General features: G+C 40.5%; 1 protein-coding gene across 13 annotated transcripts in view; it reads right to left on the bottom strand.

The window, feature by feature from the left end:
* Positions 1–24,631, bottom strand: part of MACF1 (microtubule actin crosslinking factor 1) — a 342,663-nt gene that overhangs the window by 6,454 nt on the left and 311,578 nt on the right. For 5 of the 13 annotated variants that reach the window (XM_079112954.1, XM_079112956.1, XM_079112957.1 and 2 more), the window contains 11 exons: positions 24,386–24,545; positions 23,422–23,616; positions 22,967–23,095; positions 21,614–21,757; positions 20,944–21,132; positions 18,460–18,580; positions 17,701–17,864; positions 15,997–16,159; positions 14,339–14,493; positions 13,343–13,417; positions 9,370–9,487 (listed from right to left, as the gene is read on the bottom strand). In XM_079112954.1, the coding sequence (XP_078969080.1) occupies positions 9,370–9,487; positions 13,343–13,417; positions 14,339–14,493; positions 15,997–16,159; positions 17,701–17,864; positions 18,460–18,580; positions 20,944–21,132; positions 21,614–21,757; positions 22,967–23,095; positions 23,422–23,616; positions 24,386–24,545 (1,613 nt within the window). Of the gene's footprint in view, positions 1–8,562; positions 8,632–9,369; positions 9,488–12,299; positions 12,318–13,342; positions 13,418–14,338; positions 14,494–15,996; positions 16,160–17,700; positions 17,865–18,459; positions 18,581–20,943; positions 21,133–21,613; positions 21,758–22,966; positions 23,096–23,421; positions 23,617–24,385; positions 24,546–24,631 lie in introns of all 13 variants that reach the window. The other 8 variants (XM_079112948.1, XM_079112960.1, XM_079112959.1 and 5 more) reach the window with 2 other exon arrangements.

Genomic DNA, 24,631 nt, shown 5'->3' with positions numbered 1-24,631 from the left:
TGTTAAATATGAAATGTTAAATATGAATAATAAGTCTATTAACTTAGGAGAAATAATTCCTCTGGAATATGTCCTTTGTTTCTCCCTGAAAGAAGATAACCCTCTACCTGCTTGTCCAGCCTAGACTGTTTATTTTTAGAATATACTAGACATATCTGGGCACAGTGGCACACACCCATAATTCCAGGAGGCTGAAGTAGGAGGATCACAAGTTCAAGGCCAGTCTTGGCAACTTAGTGAGATCCTGTCTCAAAATAAAAAATAAAAAGGACTGGGGATTAGCTCAGTGTAAAACATCCCTGGGTTCAATCCCCAGTACAGGAAAAAAAAAAAAAAAAAAAAAAAGATCAGATTCAAGATGGCGGTCTAGAAGGAGGCTGCGTTCCTTGTCGCTCCGCATCGCGGGATTCAAGCAGAGGATATCTATTTCTCGGTGAGGCAGTTTTTGCTGCTTATCAATCCCCTGCTCTTTACCCCATTTGTCTGCTGTGATCACCTGTGATCACCTGCAATCTGCCAAAATATCGACGCCTTTTTTGAGAGCAAAAAAAAAAAAAAAAAAAAAAAAAAAAAAAAAAAAAAAAAAAAAAAAAAGTTACTAAAGTACTAGGCACATTTGAATAAATGGACTGCTGAGGAATCCTGGAAAAAGGGAACCATTATGGACAAAATGTTTGTTGTTCATTTCTTAACATATTATATGCTGACACACCATTTCAAAGCATTGAGTTAAAAGCACTAACTTGTGGCCATCAAAACCACTGAGCTATAGGCCAGTTCTGCCACCAGCTGGGATCCTTCCTATGGAAACCCAGGCTCACCAAAGGAGAATGGGTTGGCTCGTCTCTTAAGGGCTCAGCTCATCTGGATGGTTATGATTTAAGAGTTTCCAATACACTCAGTTGTTTCTTTCTTCCTCAGTCCCAGTGAAATGTGCCTCTCAAGGTTCATTCCTTGGCTATTCTTCTCTGCATCCTTTTTTCAGACTTTAGCGCTTTTGTCTACCTGTATTAGCAGGAATTCATTCTCAAAGAGAATTTCCTTCAGCATCTGGTTAATTTTTTTTAAGACTGTACATAACTAGTAACTGTGGAATCATGACCTATACTTAGTGTATGAAGTGAGTGTCTGAAGTGCTTAGCTAGACAAGTGGATATACAGCAGGCACTAAGGTGACACTGAGGAATGCAAATCATTCATTCGTTCAGCTGAGGATCTCAACACCCCAAAAGAATTGTTTGAGGCCCTTAGCTGCACTGAACTTCATATGTATGGTCTAGGAAATATCTGAAAATTCGTTTCTGAGCGGACTGTGCTAGAAAACAACAACAGAGGATACAAGAGTTTCAAAAACTTTGAAATAGTAACCCAGTTGTGGACAGTGACCTTTTACATATTTTAGAAAGGGTTACTGGCCAGGTACATTGGCGTACACCAGTAATCCGAGCTACTAGAGAGGCTGAGGCAAGAGGATTACTTAAGCCCTGGAGTTTGGAGTTTAAGACCAAGAAAAAAAAAAAAGAGAGAGAGAGAGGACTATATTTGTAATAACAAAGTGACAACATCATGTTCCCCCCACATATACAGTTTACAAAGTGTTATCCTGTGCGACACTGCACTTGACTGTCATTAGCATTTCCTTCATTCCAAAGGAATTGAAACATCCGCAGAGGCCAAGGTCTAGTAAAGCTATGCCACAGCTAGGCCTAAAGCCCTAGTCTTCCACTGATTTGTTCACCTCATCCTGTCCCAGGTCATTCCCAGCCAACCTTTGCAGCACCAATGTATTTAGCTGACCCCACTCGCCCCTCATCCTACACAGGCTTCCATTCCTACCACTCCATAGAAACTGTTGTGTAAAGGGCACTGATAATGTCCATGTCACAGGAGTGGGACCTGTTTTTAAACTGTAGAAAGGGTTGATGTGCACAGAGAAGTACAAAAAGAATAAAGGTTACTTAGCCTCACAATCATAACCCAGGGAAACATCACTGTTAAAATGTTGGTATGCCTTTGTTTTTTTTTTTTTTTTTTTTTTCAGAACTGTATGTGCGAGTATGTAAATATATCTTAATATAAAAATGAGGAATATTCCTGTATTTTTGTTATGGTTTGGACATGAGGTGTCCCCCAAAAGCTATTAATGATTTTCTTCAAAGTGAGATGATTAGATTATGAGAGCTATAACCCAATCAGTCCATCAATCCATTTGATGTGTTAATAATGTGAAAAGACTAACTGGGTGGTAACTACAGGCAGATGGGGCATGGGGACTTGTCCATAGGGATTAGACCTTGTCCTCCTGGCTCCTCTCTGCTTCCTGGCTAGAGGTGAGCAGCTCGTCTCACCTCAGGCCAGAGCAATGGAGCCAGCTGACTATGGACTGAGACCTCTGAAACTGTAAACTCAAATAAACGTTTCCTCCTTTAAGTTGGTTTTGTCAGCTACTTTGGTCATAGCAACCAAAATCTGACTAACCCACTATCTACATCTCTTACAAAACATTTTTGCAAATATCCTGATATTTCCTTAGGACAAATTTCTATAAGCAGATTTGCTGTGAAGAAAGAATGCACACTTAAGGTATGTTAACTGATATTAACTATGATCAAGATTGATAATCTCCAAAATGTTACACCAATGTACATGCCCCCAAATAATTCACAGTATATTCAATTTACTTCACCCTGGCCAATGGTCTGTTATTAAGCATGTGTGTGCAGGTGAAAGGCTGACAATTTGATAGGCAAAAGCATCACATCCTAGCTGTTTAATGTGTGGGGAATTATTATCTGCTCTCTTCTTTCTGAAACACTCCACTCTGGTTAGGGATGTAGCTCAGTGGTAGGGTGTTTGACTAGCACAAATAAGGTCCTGAGATTAATCCTTAATTTCACACACACAACCCTTTCTTAGCTTCAAGGACATCTGCTCTGCTGCTTCTCCTTCCCTTTCACTCCTTAACCCTGTTTCTCCAGGTCTGTTCACAGTTCTGTTCTCCCTCTTGGATTTTCGACCTGGTGACAAGCTTGTCCCTCTGAGACCTCAGTGCCACCACCCAGTCAGGCCCAACTCCAGTACATTCTCAGCTGTCCCTCCTGTTGTCAGAAGTTATATCCAAAACCTGAGCACACACAGCCAAAGACAGAAACCTGGGAGCCCAGGGAGGCACCGACCTCCCAATGGCAGTTCAGTCACTAGTCTACCTTCAGCACCTGGAGTCCCTAGAGCCTTCCATGCACTTCGCACCGGTGTTCTTCAGGAAGCATCGCCTCCACCCTGGTGACTGCAGCATCTTCCAACCGGTCTCCTTGCTGCCACGCTCATGACCCACCTGCCCTCACTCATCTCCCAGCACACATTTCTAGATAAAAATCTGCTTGTGTAGAGATTTCACTGCTTAGAGTTTCCCACACTGAAGCTTCTGAGAGGTTCCTCTGGGAGGGGTTTGGTAAACACTGTCCTCTTCATCTCCCCCTTGGGAGAGCCCTGAGGCGGCTAGCACTTTGTCAGCTCGAGAGTCTCGCAGTAAAAGCCACATCTTTAGCTTTAACTCAGCATCTTTCAAAAGCATCTGACCATGATTTTTTGTTTTTCTGAGGACTGTGTCCTGGGAACCAGGCAGGCACTGTGTGACCGAGTGCCCAATGGACAGTGGCCTGGTCTCCACCACCTGGTCCCAGCTGCCAACCCCTCTCCACAGTCTTATCTGGTCACCAACCTTGCACACTTTTCCACTGTCACGTGGGACTAATGGTGGTTTCCTTCCTATCCCGCTGTTGACACTCCTGTACACCTGAACCTGTGGCTTCCTGAACGGAGAATGGCCAGGGGCCCTCTCTGTCCAGTGTCGCCTCTCTCTGATGCAGCTGAAGCAACACCTGCTTGTCCTGACGCCCTCTCCACCTGTGTGAGCAGACCCATCTCCCTGCCTCGCTCTCCCAACTCGCTCACTGTACCAACTGAAGGGCATCTCTTTACTCACATGCGCTCCCTGCACTGGGCTGTGAGCTTCTCGAGGCAGGGACTAGCTTTACCTTTGGATCCCAGCGTCGACCTCATGTTTAGGGTTTCCACAAGTCCAGTAGCCTCTGAAAATGGGGCAGCCTGTCAGCCTTTTCAAGGGATGGATCTTACGACCTTCATGAGGCCTTCCATTAAGAAGCGCTCCTTCCTTCTTCAGGGATGAAGAACAGAAGCACAAAGCCAGCCCAGCAAGGTTTGCTGTCTAGCTCTCTGGCCACAATGCAAATACATGAGTTTTCATTACTGAAACCACAAGGTTAAATTCAGGCCTGCCAAACTACAATAGTTAGAATATGGAAAGAAATAGCAACTTAAAAGAGCAGAGAGAACAGTTTTCTGTAAGAAAGGTCTACAGGAATAGAGATTATCCAGTATTATCACCAGAAGAGTTAAGGCTGCATTTTGTGGTCTGAACCAGTTGAATCCTAGGCTAAATTCCTGTCATGACCGAGTCAGAAATGGAGGCTGCCGTGGGGGAGGCACATCATTAGATGATGCATCATTAGATGACTGCTGAGGACCCAAAGGTGCCTCACTGGACTTTCCAGCAGCAGAATGCTGGCAAAATCCAGATCATCAAGTTCCCAAGTTGTGCTTAGTCATTATAAAGAAATAAACGTAATGAGACAGTCTGTTTCACAGGAAACCTCCGATCAATGGTCACCTCATAGGGAGTTTTTCATTGGCTAGAGAAGCTGTAGGTGAAAGTAGTCTTTAGAAACTTATCTCTTCCATTTTCCTTCTTCTTTATTTTCCATCATCCTGGAGCATACATCCTTAAGCTTACAATATTAAAATTTCCATATTTCAGTACTCTCATCTTAGTAGAGAGCAATGAATGATTAATTTATCCTAAGGCATCTCTGAGCAGTATTAGCTTAATATGCTACAATTCCCAGGGAAATCTCACATTTTGAAAGAGAATATTTGAACATGTAAGACAAGGAAATGATTCTTTATAGGGAACATTTCATACATGTATTATTTGGGAGAAATAAAATTGATTTTTCTTTTTTCTTTCTTTCTTCCTTTTTTTTGGGTGGTGCTGGTGATTGAACCCAGGGCCTTGTGCATGTGAGGCAAGCGCTCTACCAACTGAGCTATGTCCCCAGCCCAATAAAATCGACTTCTTTAGAAATATTCTTGTAGCAGCCAATCTTTAGAATTAGAAAGAAGTTAAGGAAGCAGTTAATACCTTTACTCTGAGGGCTGGGGAGATAGCTCAGTTGGTAGAGTGCTTGCCTTGCAAGAGCAGGGCCCTGGGTTCAAATCCCCAGTACAGAGGGGGAAAAAAAAAAAAAAAAAAAAAAAAAAAACCTTTACTCTGGTAAGAAACCCAGAAAGAAAGGCTGGGAGTAGGGACAACAAACAACAGTTTAATGGTTGAATGCTGTGAATTTCTGTGGCAATTCCAAGGGTAAAAAAGTAAACATTTTTCTCAATGCAGAAGCCAGCAGGGTAGGCTAAAGTTACTAACAATAAAAATATTTTAAGTATTTTTTTGTTTGGTATCAGGGATTGAACCCCGGGGGGGGGGGAGGGGGCTCAACAACTGAGCCACATCCCCAGACCTTTTTATTTTGAGACCAGGTCTCATTAAGTTGCTTAGGGCCTTGCTAAATTGCTGAGGCTGGCTTTGAACTTGTGAAGTTCCTACCTCAGCCTCCTGAGTTGCTGGGATTATTTTCTAAACACAGGGTGTATTTTTCTTTTCTTTTTTTAGATATTGGGGATTGAACTCAGGGGTGCTCAACTACTGAGTCACATCCCCAGCCCTATTTTTTATTTTATTAAGAGACAGGGTCGCACCAAGTTGCTTAGCGCCTTGCAGTTAGAAAAAAACTTTCCAGTAAACATTTGACTTTTGTGTCTCTATGGTGACGGGGATCAATTCTAGGGCTCTGTTCATGCTAGGCAAGTGCTCTGCCACTGAGCCACACCTCAGTCCAAACATTTGACTTTATTTATTTATTTATTTTTTTGGTATTGGGAATTGAACCCAGGAGTGCTTAATCACTGACTCACATCCCCAGCCCTTTTTTATTTTTCATTTTGAAACAGGGTCTCATAAATTGCTGAAGCTGGCCTTGAACTTGTGGTCCTCCTGTCTTGGCCTCCCAAGATGCTGGAATTATAGGTGTGTGCCACTGTGCCCAGCTTCACAGTTGACTATTCTGATAGAACATTCCCTCACGATTCTTTTCACTGGAGGACAGATCTATAGCTGAAGCTATTGGAATATACTAATGGTAGCCATCTCAGGTTTAACTCTTCAACTGTCAGAGAGGCCATCATTTTCTAAGGGGAACCTGATAATGGAATAGGCCAGTTAGTAAATACTCATTTATAAGCTACCATTTAATAGGTGCACGATTTTGGTTCTACAAGATGAAGACAGATTCATGGATGTGTGGTACAGTGAGAATGTTTTTAAAAATACACTTAAAAACTATTAAGACAGTAAATCTTATGTGTATTTTACAGATATTAAAAATCAGTTCTAAGCCAAGTTGTGCCTTTTAAATTTCCATAAATAAACACTTCTAGTTTTTTTAATTTGGGAGAAGTTATAAGTCTGATGCTTAAAAACATACATAGTAGCCTATGTACAGAATAACCACTTTTGAGGTAGGAGTGTTGCTTTTATTCTTACCCAAAGCATTATGATTTCCTTTGCCATGGATGAAGACAGAAATTAAAATCTCTGACTGTGGCATTACCAGGAAATTATATAACTGGCAAACTTACCTAGTGGAATATTTTTACTTTTTTACATTTGGCTAAAGCAACGCAGTTGGAGATCTTCCATCATTCTCAACCGTTATGTAAAAGGAAATAACAAATGATAATGGTGTACCCTGGCATCAAGAACCTTGGTACAACTTTATGTCATCCTCAGTATAATGTTCCATGTAGTACAGAGGACAAGGAAATGCACCAGAAATGAAGATAAACTCTACCACAAGAGTGTTTCTAGAAGCCATATTAATCCCACAGAACCCTAGTTTCAAGTAACTTCTCTTTTTCATATTCATGCTCTTCCAACTCACTGCCATTCACTCCAGCCCTTACGTGTTCATTTCCTAACTAACACTATTTCGGGGGTGGGGGGTTGGGGTTAGGGGTGGATGCTGGAGATTGAACATAGGCAAGCACTATACCACTGAGACAAAGCCCCACCCCCTAACACTATCTTTTATATGACTAGAAATAACTCATCTTGTCCATCATTAGTAGAGTTAGAACATCTAAAAATACTGGGGAGATCTTTACTCCACAGCTAAAAGATGGAGGTGATCATGAATTCGAGGAGGGAACTCTCGGAGAGAGATGGAAAAGCCTTACCTTGTTTGCTCCGAGGGCTGCTGAAAAAGGCTACCACGATCCACAGAAAAGAGCTACTAGGTGGCCCTCCCAAATTTCCTTGGGATTCCAATTTTTAGATAATAAGAATAAAGCAAGCAGTATTCTCCTTAGCCAGCAGCATAATGTTATTGTCATTAGAGCAGGCAGCAAATAAACAGGCAACCGAGGATTCCACAATGCCACATGCAGTATTTCTTTTGTTTAGTCCAATCATACATGACAGGAAAATAAAAACTTTATTAATAAATCTAGAAATAAATAATGTTTTACTGGGTTAAAGTTAAAATTATATATATTGCTCCTTTCATTTAAAATAACGAAGGAACACTTAAATCAAGGACATTGGCTTATGATATAATTAAATTCTCAAACTGATTAAATTCTTTCAAAAGTTTTTTTATCAGAAAAGGTGTTTTCAAAATCAACTTTAAAAAAAAAAAAACTTCTAATGGAGATTTCAGTGTTTAGCTTTTATGCTTGTTTCTTAGAGTAAATGCAGAATGAGTTAAAATAAGAGGAAAAATTTATGGGCATATCTGAATTCATCTGAGAACTGCATGTTTTAGCTCTGTCCTAAGTGCTTCAGAAAACAACTATAAACCACTTCCAAAGAAGTTATATAACTGTACTGTAACATTTATGCTATGTAAATAAATAAACCTTCATAATTGAATATGTAGGCTGGACCAACTCTGTAGAAAACACATAACAAGCAGGTATGTGAGCCTCTGAGACACAGAGAATAGTGGTCACACTGACCTGGATTTGAATCTTACTTCTGCCATTTACTGGCTGCCTGTCTCTGACCAAGTTATTTAAATTTTCTATGCCTTAATTTCCTATTCTATAAAATGGAGATAATAGTATCCACGCCTCATAGGGTGGTTAAGAGACATAAATGTGTTATTTGTAATAAAAGTGTGTGGCACAAAAGGGTATAGAAGCATTTGTTAAGTAAATAGAATACAGAACAAATTCTATGGATACTGTCTCAATAGGAGTGTTTCATGCCCTATCAATGTAGAATAGTTGGAAAAGCGATGGTTTGGCTATTTCAAGCATTCATGAAGGCAGCAGATATCAAGAGCCAAGAGGTATTATAGTTTAGGAAGCAAAGCCATTCTCCACGGGTGAGGGCATGGGGAAGAGGGACAAAGGGTAAAAGCCAACCTATGGGAGACTGACTGGAAATCGAAGAGCTGGAATCAGAGCGCTTTATTTTACTCCCAGGATGGTGAACTAGAATAAAAAATATGTAAACACAAAGAAACAAGAGACAGAGCTGGAAATGCAGAAACTAGTCAAGAAAGACAAACTGGCAGACAGTGGGGGAGACTCTATACACCCACATGTAGCTCTGCTAACAGGAAAAAGGAAAGGGTGTAGCTGAGCGGGATTTGGCAACAGGGATTTGGTCATTTTCCCCTTTGCTGCTTATTTGACAGCTTTCTTTCACCTTTGTGCAGTGGGCCGGCCAGCCTTTTCATGTTTAACAGGAAGACACCCCATGGTTTTAGGTGATCATCTGTCTTAGAAGTGTCTGTGCTATTGATAGGTGTCCTTTAACCTCCCTCCTGGTCAAGGGGATTTACCAATTCTTCCCTGTATGGGAAGGACCCAATACTCTCGAGTTGCTGCCACAGGAATTATAGAAGGGATCTAGGCTCTAAGATACAGGGATCTAAAGGGCTCTTAGGCTCTGTGTGCTAGGCTGGGGTTAACACTCCAATCTGGATCGTTCAGATGATATCACTGAAGTCTAAATTCTCGTTTCTGCATTCTCCCTGACAGCATCAACCTCTTTAGCCTTTTTTCCCTAGCACCTGAGTTCTAATGTGTGGTAGGTGGGACAGTGACTAAGTTGCGTAACAAAACAAAAAACGAAGACCCACCAACACTTCTATAATCATGAAAGATGAACAGTGTGTCCCTACCTAACATCCTAACATGTATCTCACACTCAGGATGCTTCCTTACCTCGGCAGGGATCATTTTTCACTAAAAATTCATCCAAGGCCATCCATCCTCCGCCAACCCGGACCATCACTGTGCTGCGCAGAATACGGACCAGCCGCAACTGCTGAGAATCCCCAAACTGTAGAATCAAGGAAAATTTAATGAGTATGCCTTAGAGGGGATTTATACTTTTTCCCCTTAAGCAAACTGTATTCAGAAGGAATGACAATGTGACAGTTTTGGGAGAAATTTAAACTCCATTTTGCATTTTTCACAAGAGGGTTAACAAACAGGAAAGCAGAAACATCAAGCTACAGACCCATGTCTTGAAGTACTTTCCATTGGGATAGAGTTTGCTCCTCCTGTTCACACCCCTACACCAAAAGGAGAGGGGGAAGATAGACAAATGTTCTCCTGCTTTGATTCTCTTAAAGATTCTGCCCAAATCAGTGCCTACATTGTGTTATGCAAATTTGTTTTCCGAAAAGAAACGGGGTGGATGTCAACTTCTGAATACAGTGTGCTCAAAAGTTAAACGGAAAATAGCAAATTCTATGTCAAGCCATAAGGAAACCCTTGCAAAGCATCATTATTACAAGCTTGGAAGAAAAACAGACTTTTTGCATCTGATTTTCAGACATAAACCCTAAGTATTCTCTAATTGCAATGTCACCAGCAGAAAAGGTTTCTTCAAGCTACCAACTGATCAGAAAGTATTTATTCTAAAATTGAGTTGAAGAAATAAAAATTTTAATTGCCCATAATTCTAAATAGTATTTAGTAATTATTCTGGACCTTGGAACAAGCATGATCTTCAAGTATTTGTTTTTTCCCTTTTGTTCTAATGTTCCTACTCTCTATGTTGCTATCTGGAGTTTCCCATTGTATAAACAGCACTCTTCCCAAAATGAAGTAAGAGGCAACAAAGGAGAAGCATGCTGAGATTCCAAAACAAACATCAAACATTTGGTTAAAGAAACTGAATTCCTAAAGTTATTTAATTCAAGGAGGATGTTCTCAGGGGGGTGGAGAAGGGACTATTTAATCATATAATCAGCATTTTCAAAGTTATAAAGAAGAATAACTTTGAAACAAGGCAGAAAAACAGAAAAGGTGAGAAAGGATGTTTGAGGACATACAACCATCCTCCCTCATTAATAAACTGGTGGTAGTTCTCCGTATTTCTCAACAGTTCTGACTCAAATGCACTATTTATATAGGCGAGGACACTGAAAAATCTTGTCCCTTCTGTCCTAGCCCTTTACTTGAATATAAATAGCCCTATACTATTTTTTTCATAGTTTAAAAAAATTTTATACAAGTGATTACAGCAATAGCATGGTGGGGCGAAAGCAGCACTCATCTCAACTATGAGGGAGGAAATGCTCTGTCCTAGAGGGCAGTTGTCCCCGGCTGTGTAGGAAGATTGTTCTGGGAGGCAGCTAGGTTTCACCAGATCAAGCACAATGACCCTTAAGTCACTATCTGGGATTTCTTTGTATACGTAAGGAAAAAGAATAATATGCACCTGTGTGTCCTCCAGAGTGAGGACTTTATTCTTTGAATACCATGTCCCAGAGTTTACTACTTCATTTATCTCACAGTTGGCTTCCCTTTAATTTCTTACTGAAGCGCTATTAGAAAGATTCTGCTGAGCTCTGGGGAAAGAAAGTTTGATCCAAGGCAAGGACCAGAGTAGTTGGGGAAGTTGAGGCTGGGAGTGACTAGTGGTAGGAGTTACAACAGCTCTCAAAATAGAAACCTACAGAATAGGGTTGTTAGATAGGCTGAGAACTCAGAACCAGAGTCCTGTAGGCCAGTAACCACTGTTTCCTTTTCTCACAGGGAACTGGGTTCTTAACATGGCTGTGACATTTGCCGTATGACAGTGACATGTGCTCTTTGAAGCCTCAGGCACTTTTGATATAAAATAATTTTATAATCCTATTCATAACATTAGAAAGATTCATGTGACCCTCTTTCAGTCAATAAAGCAGTGGAGGAGGGCATCAGTGTCCCTTCGAAGAGGCCCTAGTACCTGAATGGTCACCAGGAAGCAGGCATGCTGGGCGCTCTACTGCAAGGATTTATTTAAAGCCACTTGACTGTTCTCATCTTCAGTTTATTTCTATCCCGCTCTTGCCACTGGCCCAGAACATTACTGTAGTTAGTGATTATTGGCAGTACCTGGAATTGAGCATTGACTGAGGGCCTCAAATCAACTCTTAGTGTTTCTAATTTCACATCAGAGAGACAGATTTTACTCATGCAACTTTCTTTGACGTTTGAAGACAGAGGACCCAAGAGCCCTCAAAAAGATCTGAAAGGTTAGAGTTACCAAGCGGAGTCAAAGCAATCTTTCATATGAGTCTAATTTGATCTCATTAGCTTTTAGCTGGTTGGTCATAATTAGCAAACTTTAGGCCATGGTCAATTATTTCTACACTATACATCTCTGGAATGTTATAAGTGTAAGTAATTATAAATATTAATGAAGTATTTATAGAGATAGTACTAAAGCACTACAACTTTTTGACTCAGTATACATTATAATAAAAATCAGGAAGAACTGTGTTGTGATTTTCAATATAGAAGTACAAGAGAGGCTCATCTTACAAGTAAAATGGATTGAAACCACAGTTTTAATTTTCCAAGTCATTTCACTTATAACTCAATGAAGCATAATATTATCTTTAACCACTCTAAGTTTGATTAGAATTTTTAATCTTTTTTTTTTTTTTTTTTCTTAAAAAGAACGAATGTACTTTGATCCTTTTGGAACTGAGATAGCTTTACAATATTGGCCCTGTTAGCAGTTTCTCCACTTGGTAAGACAACCAGATGTGACCCAGGCATGCTTCAGATTATGTCCTCTCCCCACAGCAAAGAACAGGCAGTATCAGCTACACAGACCATATCCACTGAGGAGAATGTTGCAAGGCACACTGTACCTGATTGCCGAGGAAGAACTACAGACAGTAAGAGTAAAGGATGGAGGGAAAAAAAGAGAACATTTTGTCAAATTAACACTAAGGAATGAAATCATATCATCATGTAACCAGTGTTTTGAATATACACTGACTGTACTGACTGAAATCCTGTCATAGGGTTATGATTTTACAAATTAAGAAGGCCTAACCTTTTGCTCTGTTGCTCTTGTTAAAAACAAGAACACAAACCCTAACAAGCAAGTGTAGAATTACTTGGAGCTTTAACTAAATGGTCTGGGTTGAATTCAAGGCACAGTCACTCAGCAGCCCTCAGCTAATAGCAGCCTGATGTGGATTTGGTGTAGTCTGAGGACATTTTTGAGGCACTAATGAAATGTGGATTTTTCTGTGTTTCAACCAAGCATGATCATCTATAGCTTCTTTGCCAAACACAGATTTTTCTTAGGACTTTGGGACTCCCAATGAACTGCTAAATATATTTTAGGAGTCCTGTTTTGGATTCCTTCTATGGCCCTGACCCTGGTCCCAAAGAAGCTAAAATACAAGTGTAGTTTACTATTATGGCCACATCTAGCCTCCCCAGTGTGCCCAGGTCCCATCTATCAGAGCAGGCACAGCATTTGTTTTGGGCCTTGACACAGTTCCTCCAGTCCTCTAGGGACCTGGAAGTTGCTCATGCTCATGACAACTGCCTTTTTGGGGTGAATAATCAGTCAGTAGATACAATTGTTTCCAAAGGTGCCTTCAATGCTGCTGCCTAAGGATTTTGGTTAGCAGTGTGATGACGATTCTTAAATGTTTACTATCTTGTCAAATACAAGCTACTATCAACCTAGATACAGTAACTATGCTCAACAGGACACCTGACATTTGACCTTTAGAGATGAGGGCCAGACAGTGACCATATCTCAAGGCCATGGGCTCTGGGCCTCCAGGCACCAGAAGATGGGGCTACCAGTCTGCTGTGTGTCAGGTCCTTTCACCTACAAGGGCCACATGTGAGGAAACCACCACCACAGAGGACTGGCTCTTCTCTTCCTTACCCGGTATTTATTCTCTCCGATCTGTTCCACCTGAAACCTTTTTGCACACTTGCACTGCGCCACTTGTCTTGTGACCTATTGGTTGGGAACAATAACAAAAATAAATCATGATGGGTAGAATGAGACTTCCTAGTCAGAGAAATAAAGACCCCCTTTTAACATGTAAACAGAGAAACCATCATTACTTGTTTTTTAGGTATTTCAGGATTTTGACATATGCATTTATCTTCTAATCCAAGTTAATCCACACTGCTCTTACAGATAACAGAGACATTGAGAAAGACAGACTAGAAAGAAATTCCAAGTAATTATACAACATGTTCTTCATCCTGCTTCAGAATTCCTTTAGAGGAAAGTGCTAATATGCATGCATCAAAATCAAATGATCAATAAAGCGAATTATGAACTGATTTGAATTTCAACCTGAGTCTGAAATTCCCCAGAAGTAAATCACATTGTGTCCCAGGGCTACTCCTAAGACCTGAACCACTGTCCCTCCTTTCCCAAGATCTGTTATCAACAGACCCTGGGATCTTTGTGTGCTACTGAAGAATTTGCTATTTTCAACACAATAGTTTTTAACTAGACCAAGAGTTTGGTGGGCACACACCATATGAAACATTACAATTCACCCCTGAATGCTGTGTTTGAAGACCACATTCCAGGGGGTTCGGGACTGAGATGAATCCATCCTAAGTGACATGGTACCTATAAACCAGGATGAGTGTGGTTCCCTTAAAGATTCTGTGTGGACTTGATAGCACCACAGACATGATCACTGGAGTAATTTATCTATGTTGAGTTAGAGCTCAGTTGCCAGACATCCTCTGGGGCTTTCCAAAACACTACCCAAAAGCTAGCTGATCCCCAAACAGAATTCCAAATAATTACCTCCCCACAAATAAGTCAAAAGGCTGATATGGTAACTGTATTCAACAAAATCTAAGTATAAATCTATGGTTAAAAATACACTGAAAAGACAGTCATTCCTCATACCTCATCTTCGATTTTGTCTGCATCAGTTGTTGGTCGATAAGCATCCTTGTTGGGATGAAGAGCAGCCACGAATTCATAGTAGTCAATGTAGCCATCCCCATCCCGGTCAAAGATGTCAGCCACAGCAGTCATTTCTAACTTGGTCGTAGGGAACTCTGAAGAAAAGCAATCAGTTTGAAACACTGAGAGGCCTTACTTGGTTGGGTGGCAATTATATATATTTGAAATTAAAATTAAAAAAAAAAAAAAATCACTGAAAAACCCCCCACTTTTATAAAGATTAAAAAAAATTACTAAAAAAAATTTAGCATCTAGGGGCTATCATAGTTAAGACTTTGGAATTTCTGTGTATAGCCTTTTATACTCCCTATAAGAATTAAAATACTAAAGTAGTATTTCAGATATACTAAAAGGCATAAAATATCACAATTATTGGATGTTTAGATGAGTCGCTATTTCAGAAGAATTCAATTTTGAGTTAAGATTAAGTTTTTTTCTACACTTAGATTACTGAATTCATTCTTAATTGCTTTCCACAGGGAAATGTGAACATTCATAGTGGTCAGAGTGACTTGTCAAAATATAAATCAGATTATATTGTTTCTCAGCTAAAAACCTGATGGCTCCCCACTGTCTTGCTGTCTTCGGAATGGTGTTTGAACTCTCACTATTGCTGACAAGGACCTACATTAACTGACTGCTGCCTATCCTTCCAACTCCACCCCTTTCCTTCTAGGTTGTAACATACCAGCTATGTCAACCTTTTCATTACTAGAATGTGCCAATTTGTTCCCACTTCAGTATTCTGTGCCTTCTATTCCCTCTGTCCCAGCTCCTCCCACAAACCCTAACATAGCTGAATCCTTCTCATCACTGAGATCTCAGTTCAAATATCACCTGCATAGACAGGGCTTCCCTGACCTCCTCACTTGAAGTTATACAGCTTGAGAAGTGCTTTGTGATCTTGGCAAGTTACTCAGCTGCTTTATGCCTGAACTATGTATTCTGCTAACATGTCATAAGCTATTATAGACAGGTCAGAAACTGCTTTTGTGAAAATTTTTTTTTTTTTTTTTTTTTTTTTTTTGTGAACCCAGGAGAACTCTAACATTGAGATGTCCCCAACCCTTTTTATTTATTTTTTAAAATGTTGAGACGGGGTCTCTCTATGTCCCCCAGGCTATACTCCAACTAGAGATCTTCCTACCTCAGTTTCCTAATTGCTCGGTTTATAGGAGGGTACCATCATGCCTGACTTATGAAGAAGTTTCAAAGTTTTAAAAAAAAGTCTTACTTAGAACCTTGTAATTCACAGAAATTAGTTTCTTAGTTATACCTCAAATGTTTTTTGCTTGCCCCAACGTATCAAACAAGATACATATATAGACATATGTCTATATATCTATATGTCTATCTATATATATGTGTATGTGTGTATATATATATATACATATATATATATATATTTTAAATTTCCAGTGAAATGAGATTCTTCTCTCCATCAAAACAACAGATGACTTTTCCCAGGCAGTTACATTGTTCTTCCCCAAGATATACTTTTACTTCAGAGAGACTGTTTTGCCAGAGTACACAACTTCTATAAAGTAAGTACAAGGAATCCAGATGTGACATGTGTTTGAAATTATAACTGAACTCACTGGATGCTAAAATGCCATCGATAAATTCCTGACGTGTTATCTTCCCATCCTGGTCTTTGTCGATGCGCCGGAAGAAGTCCATTACCCGAGATTTTTTGTGATTCATCCAACGCATATACTTTTTTCTCCAAACATCAAAGTCAAAGTTGGCAAATTCCTTCAACTAGACGGAAATCAGAAGTGTCAATAAGACCTATTATTTATGGCCCTCAAGGTTTCCCAGAGCATACCGAAATTCTCACACATTCAGTGAAGCCATGCAGGCCTTCTGGGGGCACCAACAATGCTATCTACATGTTGTTTCTTGTGAATGCACAATCTGGCTCCTTCACTTAAAGCCATGATTATTTACACAAGCTGCAGTATAATGGGGGTAGCAGGAGTAACGGTAACTGAAAAACCCCACCACAGAAAATACAGAACAAGAAGAACAAGAATGGGTGGAACCAGTTTTGCTTTTTGCCTTTGGATTTTTCCAAGGACCACCCTCTTAGTAGTAAGGGAGAGGCTTCTACCCCAAAGGGAGATTTCAGCACCCCTCACTTACATTGTTTTGAAAGATAGTATGATCATACACAGGACCCACATAAGGAGACTCCTGTTTTCCACTATTTTCTGAGAATTAAATGAGGAAATCTGAGTTCTAGACAGAAGCGGAGGAACCCAACCCTGCCCCCACGTATGTTTCTTTGGAATGGCACCAGAGGGATCAAACTGCCCATCTGACATTTATGTTAAATGTTTGGCCTTAATGGAAAACAGCAGGCCTGTGTGGTGGGCAGGGTGATTTTCAGTTACTTGCACTGTCAGTGATTCACACTCAGAATGACTTAAGAGTGCAGCAGTTTTCCCCCTGATCTTTCAAACTCCGAAGTTGGAAGGAATGGGAGAAAAAAGCGCCAAGAACCAAATACGCTTAAAAACTCAACTGACCTACAAGAAATAACAACAAAAAACACAGAACACTCACTTCCAGGCAGAGCTGCTTTGATATGCACAAATAAAAAAATATGAAAGATATTAGAGGCTTGTTTTAAAAACTAGGAAGTGCAGTACTATGTATTTTTATACTGGGTAATGAGAGTTTAAATATGATTTGCTTTTTCATGATTTAGTGAAAACCAACAGAGTAACAAGATTGTAAAAAAGTACTCCTATTTCATAATTGGGTAGTATATATAACTACGTGAAGGGCTCATTTCTTTAAGCTACACATTTGGAGATAACTGTCAAGGCTATGTCCCTGGTTCTCAACCACAGCAAGGTGCCTGGAAGAATCAGGCTGGAACTGGCTGGTTAACTGCTTTCCACAACCAGATGCTACAGCCTCCTCTGCCGTATGAGTGGTTTTCTCATGAATGGGTCTTCTCATTCAGGAGCTTGAAAGAAGGAGTACTGGCTCATTGTGGGTCTAATTCTACTTCTTAATTTTTTTTTTTTTTTTTTTTTTTTTTTAAATGGCATCGGGGACTGAACCCAGGGGCACTTAACCACTGAGCTACATTCCTTTTTATTTTTTGAGATGGGGTCTTGCTAAGCTGCTGAGGGCCTTACTAAGTTCATGAGATTATAGGCATGTGCCACACCTGGCTTGTCTGATTCTACTTCTGAAGAAGTAGGTGAAGGCACACAGGTCATAGAAGAACCCTGGGAAGGACTTTTTACACAACAGACTCACATAAGGGACACTCAGTAGAGCATTACCTCCTCTAGTCTATCCAAGGCATCATTCAGCTTCCGCTGGCGCTCCAGGGCTAGCAACCACACCTGCTGCCAGCGGGCAGAGAGCTGGTTGATTCGTGGATTTTTTGCTTCAGATTGTGAGAGGATTGGTATGGGAGGAGGTGTAGGCTGACTTAAGGATTTCCCTAAAAGGAAAAATAACCACAAGATTAGAATAGCTGGTTTTGTCAGTTCAAAAACAAACAGTTCAAAAACAGATCTCTTATGTGAATGTAAGAGATCTCTATAATGCTATCCAGTTCATAATGGAGAAAAGAAACATGGAATTTGGCAACATGAATGCATACTAATTCCAAAACTACTGATCCTCCTCTCAGCCAACAGGTACTTACATGTTTCCCATGTATCTCCAACCAATTCTAGGGTCCATAGTGGACTGAAGACATATCGACTCAATGAAAAAAGCAGGGGATTCTATAGGAGTTGGTTTATGTTACAATTAAATTAGTGCAAACCAAATGTGAACAGCAGGCACCGGGGACCAAAACAGTAGAACGGCCATTGCCAAAGAACACACTATACCATCTTGTTATTGTACAGTAACCCAAGAAAACAGAGTATGACTACTTTGTAAGAAAAACAAGTTTAAAAAAACAGATTTGGTTAAAAACCAATAGGGTTTTGAAAATTAAAAAGTTATTCTTTTGACACATGCTTAAAAAATGCTCATCTCCAATTAACAGGAAGGAAGCATCCTAAAATAGTGGGCTGGAAACATACTACTACCACTGCGGGATTTCTCGATGAAAGGACCATGGGTAGGCTCTATATTCTTCCTTTTGTATGTCTTGGTAACCCGGTCCACATCGGGCTGTTTGCGTGTCATTTCCTCCATAAATGTCTGTTAAATACAAAAACACAAAAAAGAGTTGAGCATTTTCTTCATCTAAAATGGCAATAGTCAGCTTCTTATTTATAACTTCTTATTAACAAAGGCCAAAGCTCATGGCAGATTGCCCAAGTGATAGAAGCCTTTGCATACTTTTATTCCATTTAAAAAATCTGACTCAGCAAGGTACTTTCTCAGGGGCTATAAAGACCTGAAAGAGGAAGACATGGTCTGATTTTGAGCAGCTCACAACTAAGTGATGAAAGTCAAGAATTCAGAGCACTAAATGCCATACAGGTGTCTAGGAAGATGAGGACGAGTAACTCACAGACTGAGGTGGCAAGGAAATCACCTAAAGGTTGGGGCTTGAGCCCAATATTGATATTGAGAAGTGAAGAATCAGTGAAGAATGGGGGAGGTAGTTCAGATAGAGGGCACAGCCTAGGCAGAGCTAGGGGAGTTGGACAGGATTGTAAACTGGGACCCTTCCACTAACTGGCTGAGGACAGGAGCAATGAGAGGACTGGCAAGAGGTGGGGCTAGAGAGGCAAGCAGGACAAAGGTCAAGAAAGGCCTTGACAGGCTAAAGGATGGAATTTTATTCTGGGAGCAATGGGAGACATCTGAAAGATTTTGATCCAGGTGACATAATCAAATCTATTTTACAGCTATCACCCTGACTTCACTGTAGAAAATAGAATGATGGGTAAGTGGGGGTAGGGAATGACTAGTAATAGGAAGACAGGTTAGGAAATCATTGTAGTAATTGAGGCAAAACATGGTGAGGACCTTAGTTATGGTAGGAAAGACAGAACCAAGAGACATTCTGGAAGCAGGACAGATAAGACCTAGTAAAAGGCTAGATGTAGGGAGGAGAGGAATGGAAGAATTCCAGATCCATCACTGGCTTCTGTGCTGGGGGACCGGGTGAATGAACAAAGAGGAAGCAGGTTTGAGAGGGGTGGGGTTAGGCAAGGAATCAAATATAAAACATAGTTTCAGAGCTGCCTCCAGTTTACCATATGTCTGCACTTTGGAAGGCAATGATGCTAAAGATGAAAAAAAAAAAAAAAAAAAAAAAAAAAAAAAAAAGATGCAGAAGTCCTTGGCTTATAGGTGATGTCTAAAGCTGTTGGGCTAGATAAAACAAGCAATGTGAGAAAAGCACCAAGGAAACTTAAGGAACATCAAGATTAACAAGCAGAAATAGGAACCAGTTCAGATGACTTGAGAAGGAATGGTCAGGAAGAGCCAAATGTGCTACATGTTAAATAAGATAAGGACTGAAAAACATCCAATTGACTTAGTCAGTAAGATGTGCCTGGGACTGTATCAGTGGTCTAATGGGGTGGGAGCTAGACCACAGGGGCTGGTGGAGTGCATGGGAACCAAGGAAAGAAGGTGGGGAACACGAAGCTTGGTTGGAGAATAAAACAGGTGACAATGGTGGTAACATGACGGGAACATTTCTGGAGGCTTTGGAGAAAGAGTAAACAGAAGGAGAGAGCTTGAAGACACAGGAATGACCTTGAAGTCAGCAGGGAAAGTGAGGAAGGCAAGCTTCATAGAAGTATAGGGAGCTCCTACTTGCTAGGGTAGTTATTCATATTAACAAAAGAGGTCATATTGACTTAGAGGTATAACTAAACAAGAACCATGCTGGCACTCAGTCTAAATTATTATGGTTATAAACTTTATTTGCCTCCTAAAGGTGTATTATGAAGATAGCTCAACTGAGTTTTCCTTCTTTTGATTTGGTCTCACATGTCAGGCACTCCTCTCTGGTAAGAGCTCTTTTCAAATCCAGGTATAATGGGGACAGGCCATTGGGTCCTTGGCTGCAACGAAGGCCACATTTCTAAGCTGCCCCCCCACAAGGATCCCACTGCTGGTATACATGCCCTGTGTAATTCCCTCCCTCTGAGTGTGGGCAACACCTGTGAAAATGATGGAATAGCCATCATTTCATTTCATATGTAAGACTCTACAAGGGAAAACTTTCTCTTGCTGGCTTTAAAAACACAGTGAGGGCAGCCTCTAGGAGCTAAAAGCCAGCAAGAAAATGGACACCTCAGTTCTACAACTGCAAGGAAGTGAATTCTGCCAACACCTGAATGAGCCTGGAAGAGGATCCCGGACTCCAGATGAGAACTATAGTACTGGCTGACACCTCGATTTCAGCCTGATGAGACCCCAAGAAGATGACTCAGCTAACACAAGTCTAGACTCTCAATCCACAGAAACTGTGAGGTGAGACTGTTATTCTAAGCTGCTAAGTTTGTGGTAATATGTGAAGCAGCAATTTAAAAAGGAATACACAGGGTAAAGGAAATGGACTCCATGACTGCACAGAAAACCCCAGTGAGGTAAGATACCTGATGCTCAGCAATAAGGGCTTTAACTCGGTCAATGTTCTGAGGGACTGGCTCCTGATCTCGCTGAATAAGGGTGGTCTCAGCCCACTGGATCCATGCCAGAAGTTCTTCTAGGAGCTCAGCATTAGCCACCAGTTCTGACAGGGCTGTTTCCAGGCGCTGTTGGTGCTGCTTAGCCCATGTCAGGACCTGTGGAGAGAAGGAAACCATAGCAACTATTTGTCAAACACATCCCTTTGTCTCAAAGTGACTTTTCATCTTATCTGCAAAATGACTCTTTAGGGGAGAGACTGCATGCCACTCAAAAGGCTCCTCTCTTACCCCAGTGAGAAAGCTTGGCTAAGAGCTGGGATAGGCAATCGGTTCTCCTGAAACCAGGAATCCAGATCCAGTATCCAGATCTAGTACCCAATATTAAAGACAGGACTTCTCACACAAGAGGAAGCAACACACATTGTCTCCATCAGAAGGCACTAACAAGTTCATCATTACATCAGTACTATTCTTCCAGACTGCTGCACATTGCCAAAAAGTATTTACTAAAAAGTTAATTTTTGTTGAGATATTCCCATTGAGTGAAAGATTACTATCTGAGGGAAATAGAAAAGAAAGCTCCATAGTACTTTATCACCCACTATCATTCCATTTTCTTGGGTGCATGGTGACTCACCTCCTCAAAGCGAGCTCGTATGATGGTGATCCAGTGTTTGATGGTGGTAATGCAATCAGGATGACAGACAGCCAGGATGACTTCTCCCATGGCTACCGCTGCATTAACATCCACTCGCTTTTCTTCCACTTTCTTCATGAATTCCTAGACACACAAGATTCAAAAATAAAAACTTAAATCTACCCACATGATTAATAATGAGGGGAAAGAAATTTCACTATTTTTTCTGACATGTGGTGACATAGATCTGTAAAAGCCTGTATGTATATCTCTGGCTTTTTTTGGTTTTGTTTTGTTTTGTTTAAATGGTACTGAGGATTGAACGCTGGGGTGCTCTACCATTGAGCTGCATTTCCAGCCCTTTTTATTTTTCATTTTGAGACAGGGTCTTGCTAAGTTGCTGAGGCTGGTCTTGAACTTGCAATCCTCCTGCCTTAGCCTCCTGAGTTGTTGGGATTACAGGTGTGTGTTCCACACTTGATATCTCAAGACTTTTTTTCTCCCATAATTTTATTAATTCAGAACACAAAACTCTTAACATAGTTAGAATGCTCTGATTGCTGCCTTCCTCTCACAGTGCCTATTCTGTCTCTAATTCACTCAGCTTCACCCACTTGTCCCTTCATTACACCCTAAATTTGTTCCTACCTCATGACCTTCAAGCATAGTATTTTGTTGTCTTACCTATTCTTTCTAGTTCTCAAAGATGCTGGAAGGTGAGAATAAAAATGACTTGTTCTGCTAGAGATGATAATAGAGACTAAGGACACAGTGGTACTGTATTTTTCCTGTTCTGAATTCATTTGTCTCTTAAAAATTCTTATTTTCTTTCATTTCCACATCTGTGAACATATTTGTTTTGGAAAAACACAAAGAGCTATAAAACAAAATACCCACGAGAGAATGCAATGAGAAAAGTAAGATCAAAATTACAAGAATTAAAAAAAGGAAATATTTCCCACCTCATTAGGGCAGACTGAGGCCCCAGATACTGCGTTATACTCTACAGTTTAGTAAACAGTTCTGGGGGATCAGACGAGGACCCATAGGTAGTAAAAAAAAAAAAAAAAAAAAAAAAAAAAAAAGGAGCATGCAGGGAAGAAGAGGAAACAGTTCACATTTTCTTTATATACTATGGTGGCGTTTTATTTGTTTACAACCAATGTGAATCACTCTTGTAAAAACAAATAGTCACTTCCCTCTCCTTCCTACTAAACCAATGAGCTGAACTATTCTGAGTTTGTTCCTTCTCACATAATGGCTGAAATTTGCAAGCAAATGCTGTTTTCTTAGTGGTGGGGCAGCTCTCATTGGGTGGATAGCATAGATCACTGAACTCCAGGGCTGGATTACCTTATGGGTGTCAATGAGAGATTGGAGGGCCTCTGTGTCATCAGGAAGAGCCCCTCGAAAGCGAAGCGTTTGCTCTGCTTCAGAAAGCCACTCCAACAGCATGTGCACTGTGTCCCGAAACTCCTCTGCCTAAAACAACAAGCACAAAAGATTGGAACACTTTCTGCAGCCAAGGTCCCAGTCATTAGTGCATGCCAGGGAATAGGTCAGGGACTCAATCCTTTAGGGTATCTAGTCACTTGATGTCCCCATCAGCCTCCACAAACGTTATTTTTCATTTGTAGCTGAATTTGTTATTTCTTTAATACAAATGAATGTTAAAGTCTTGTAGAACATTCAGAATATCAATTTTTTTATGTTCATTTTGAGACTGGCTGGAATGATCCTATAAAGGAAAATAAAAAGAATCTGTTCAGATCCCTTGTCTTGCTGCTGGCCCAACAAATGTCTCTTACCTGTTTTAAAGCCTGCTCAAGTCGGCTTTGCTTGGAAACAGAGAGTTTACAGACAGTGTCCCAGCGAGTGCTAAGTTCTTGGAGCTGTCCTTTTACCCAAGTGGTGTCATCTCGACTATTCTCAATTAGTTCTCTACCTGACCGCTTTAAGACCTGAACAGTTCCTGTTCGTTTTCCCAGTTCCTTTTGGAAAACCTAGAAAGAAGATAGGACAATTAGTTTGTCTGAGAAATGTTTTGAGTCCAAGAAGCAAAACTAGTGAGAAAGTAGTTATTTATCAGGTGGATTCTAATCCACCTGATATATCTAGAGGGAGGAAGAATGATGTGTAAGAAAGTACCACCAGAAGACATGGCTCTAAATGTCAGTTTAGGCATTTACAAGCTGTGTGACTTTGGATAAGGTGGTTGAGTCCCAGTTTTATCATCTATATAATGGAAATAATTATACTAACATTTCAGAATTATGGGAGATAAAGAGGAATACAATTGCAGTGCATAGAATCAATTTTATATAATTTCAAGGTAGAGATGAATGCTTTGTGGTGGAACAGGAGAATAGTATGCAGCTCAAAATGACAGGTTACATCAAATAGTGGTGTGCATGGTATTAGACTCAATAGGTTCAAAAACGGTTTAAAATCTCTCCCATTACCATATTAGGTTATCAGTGAAAAGGATATCTTAAGGATTTCCTTTTGAATTTGAGTTCATTTTGTGACTCAACTGAGAGACAGAGAATCTCCAAGTGAAGTTTATACATTGCCAACTCTGAATCAAACCAATTTTGGTAAATTCTTTGTGAATGATGCAGAATCCAGTCCAAGTATGTTTAAACACAGAAAATAAGGAGATGCCTCTTAGCAAAGATATAGGCTTTCTTTCTCCCCTAGATGGTTAACAGAGAGCAAAAGGCACCCATAGACTCTATGGTTTTGCTTCCCTGAGGCCCAAATCTCCCTTACCTTATGGGCATCCATGAGATTCATAACAAGGTCAAGGTCCCCATGCACAGGCTGGTCCTCAGCCAGCTGTGGCTCCACCTTGTACAACCAGTCAACCAAGGCCTGCAAAGCATCCATGAACTGGCCTGAAAACAGCAGGGCTTCCTCCAACTTGTGTTGCCTGAAAAAAGCAAACAAAGTCCACTGTTTTTATGATCCTTTTAATGAATGACTTAAATTCTGACTTCCTGAAAAGGAAAATTGCTT

The sequence above is a fragment of the Sciurus vulgaris genome, assembly GCF_902686455.1.
Source record: "Sciurus vulgaris genome assembly, chromosome: 1".
NCBI classification, from domain to species: domain Eukaryota; kingdom Metazoa; phylum Chordata; class Mammalia; order Rodentia; family Sciuridae; genus Sciurus; species Sciurus vulgaris.
This window is presented reverse-complemented; position numbering and strand designations above follow the sequence as displayed.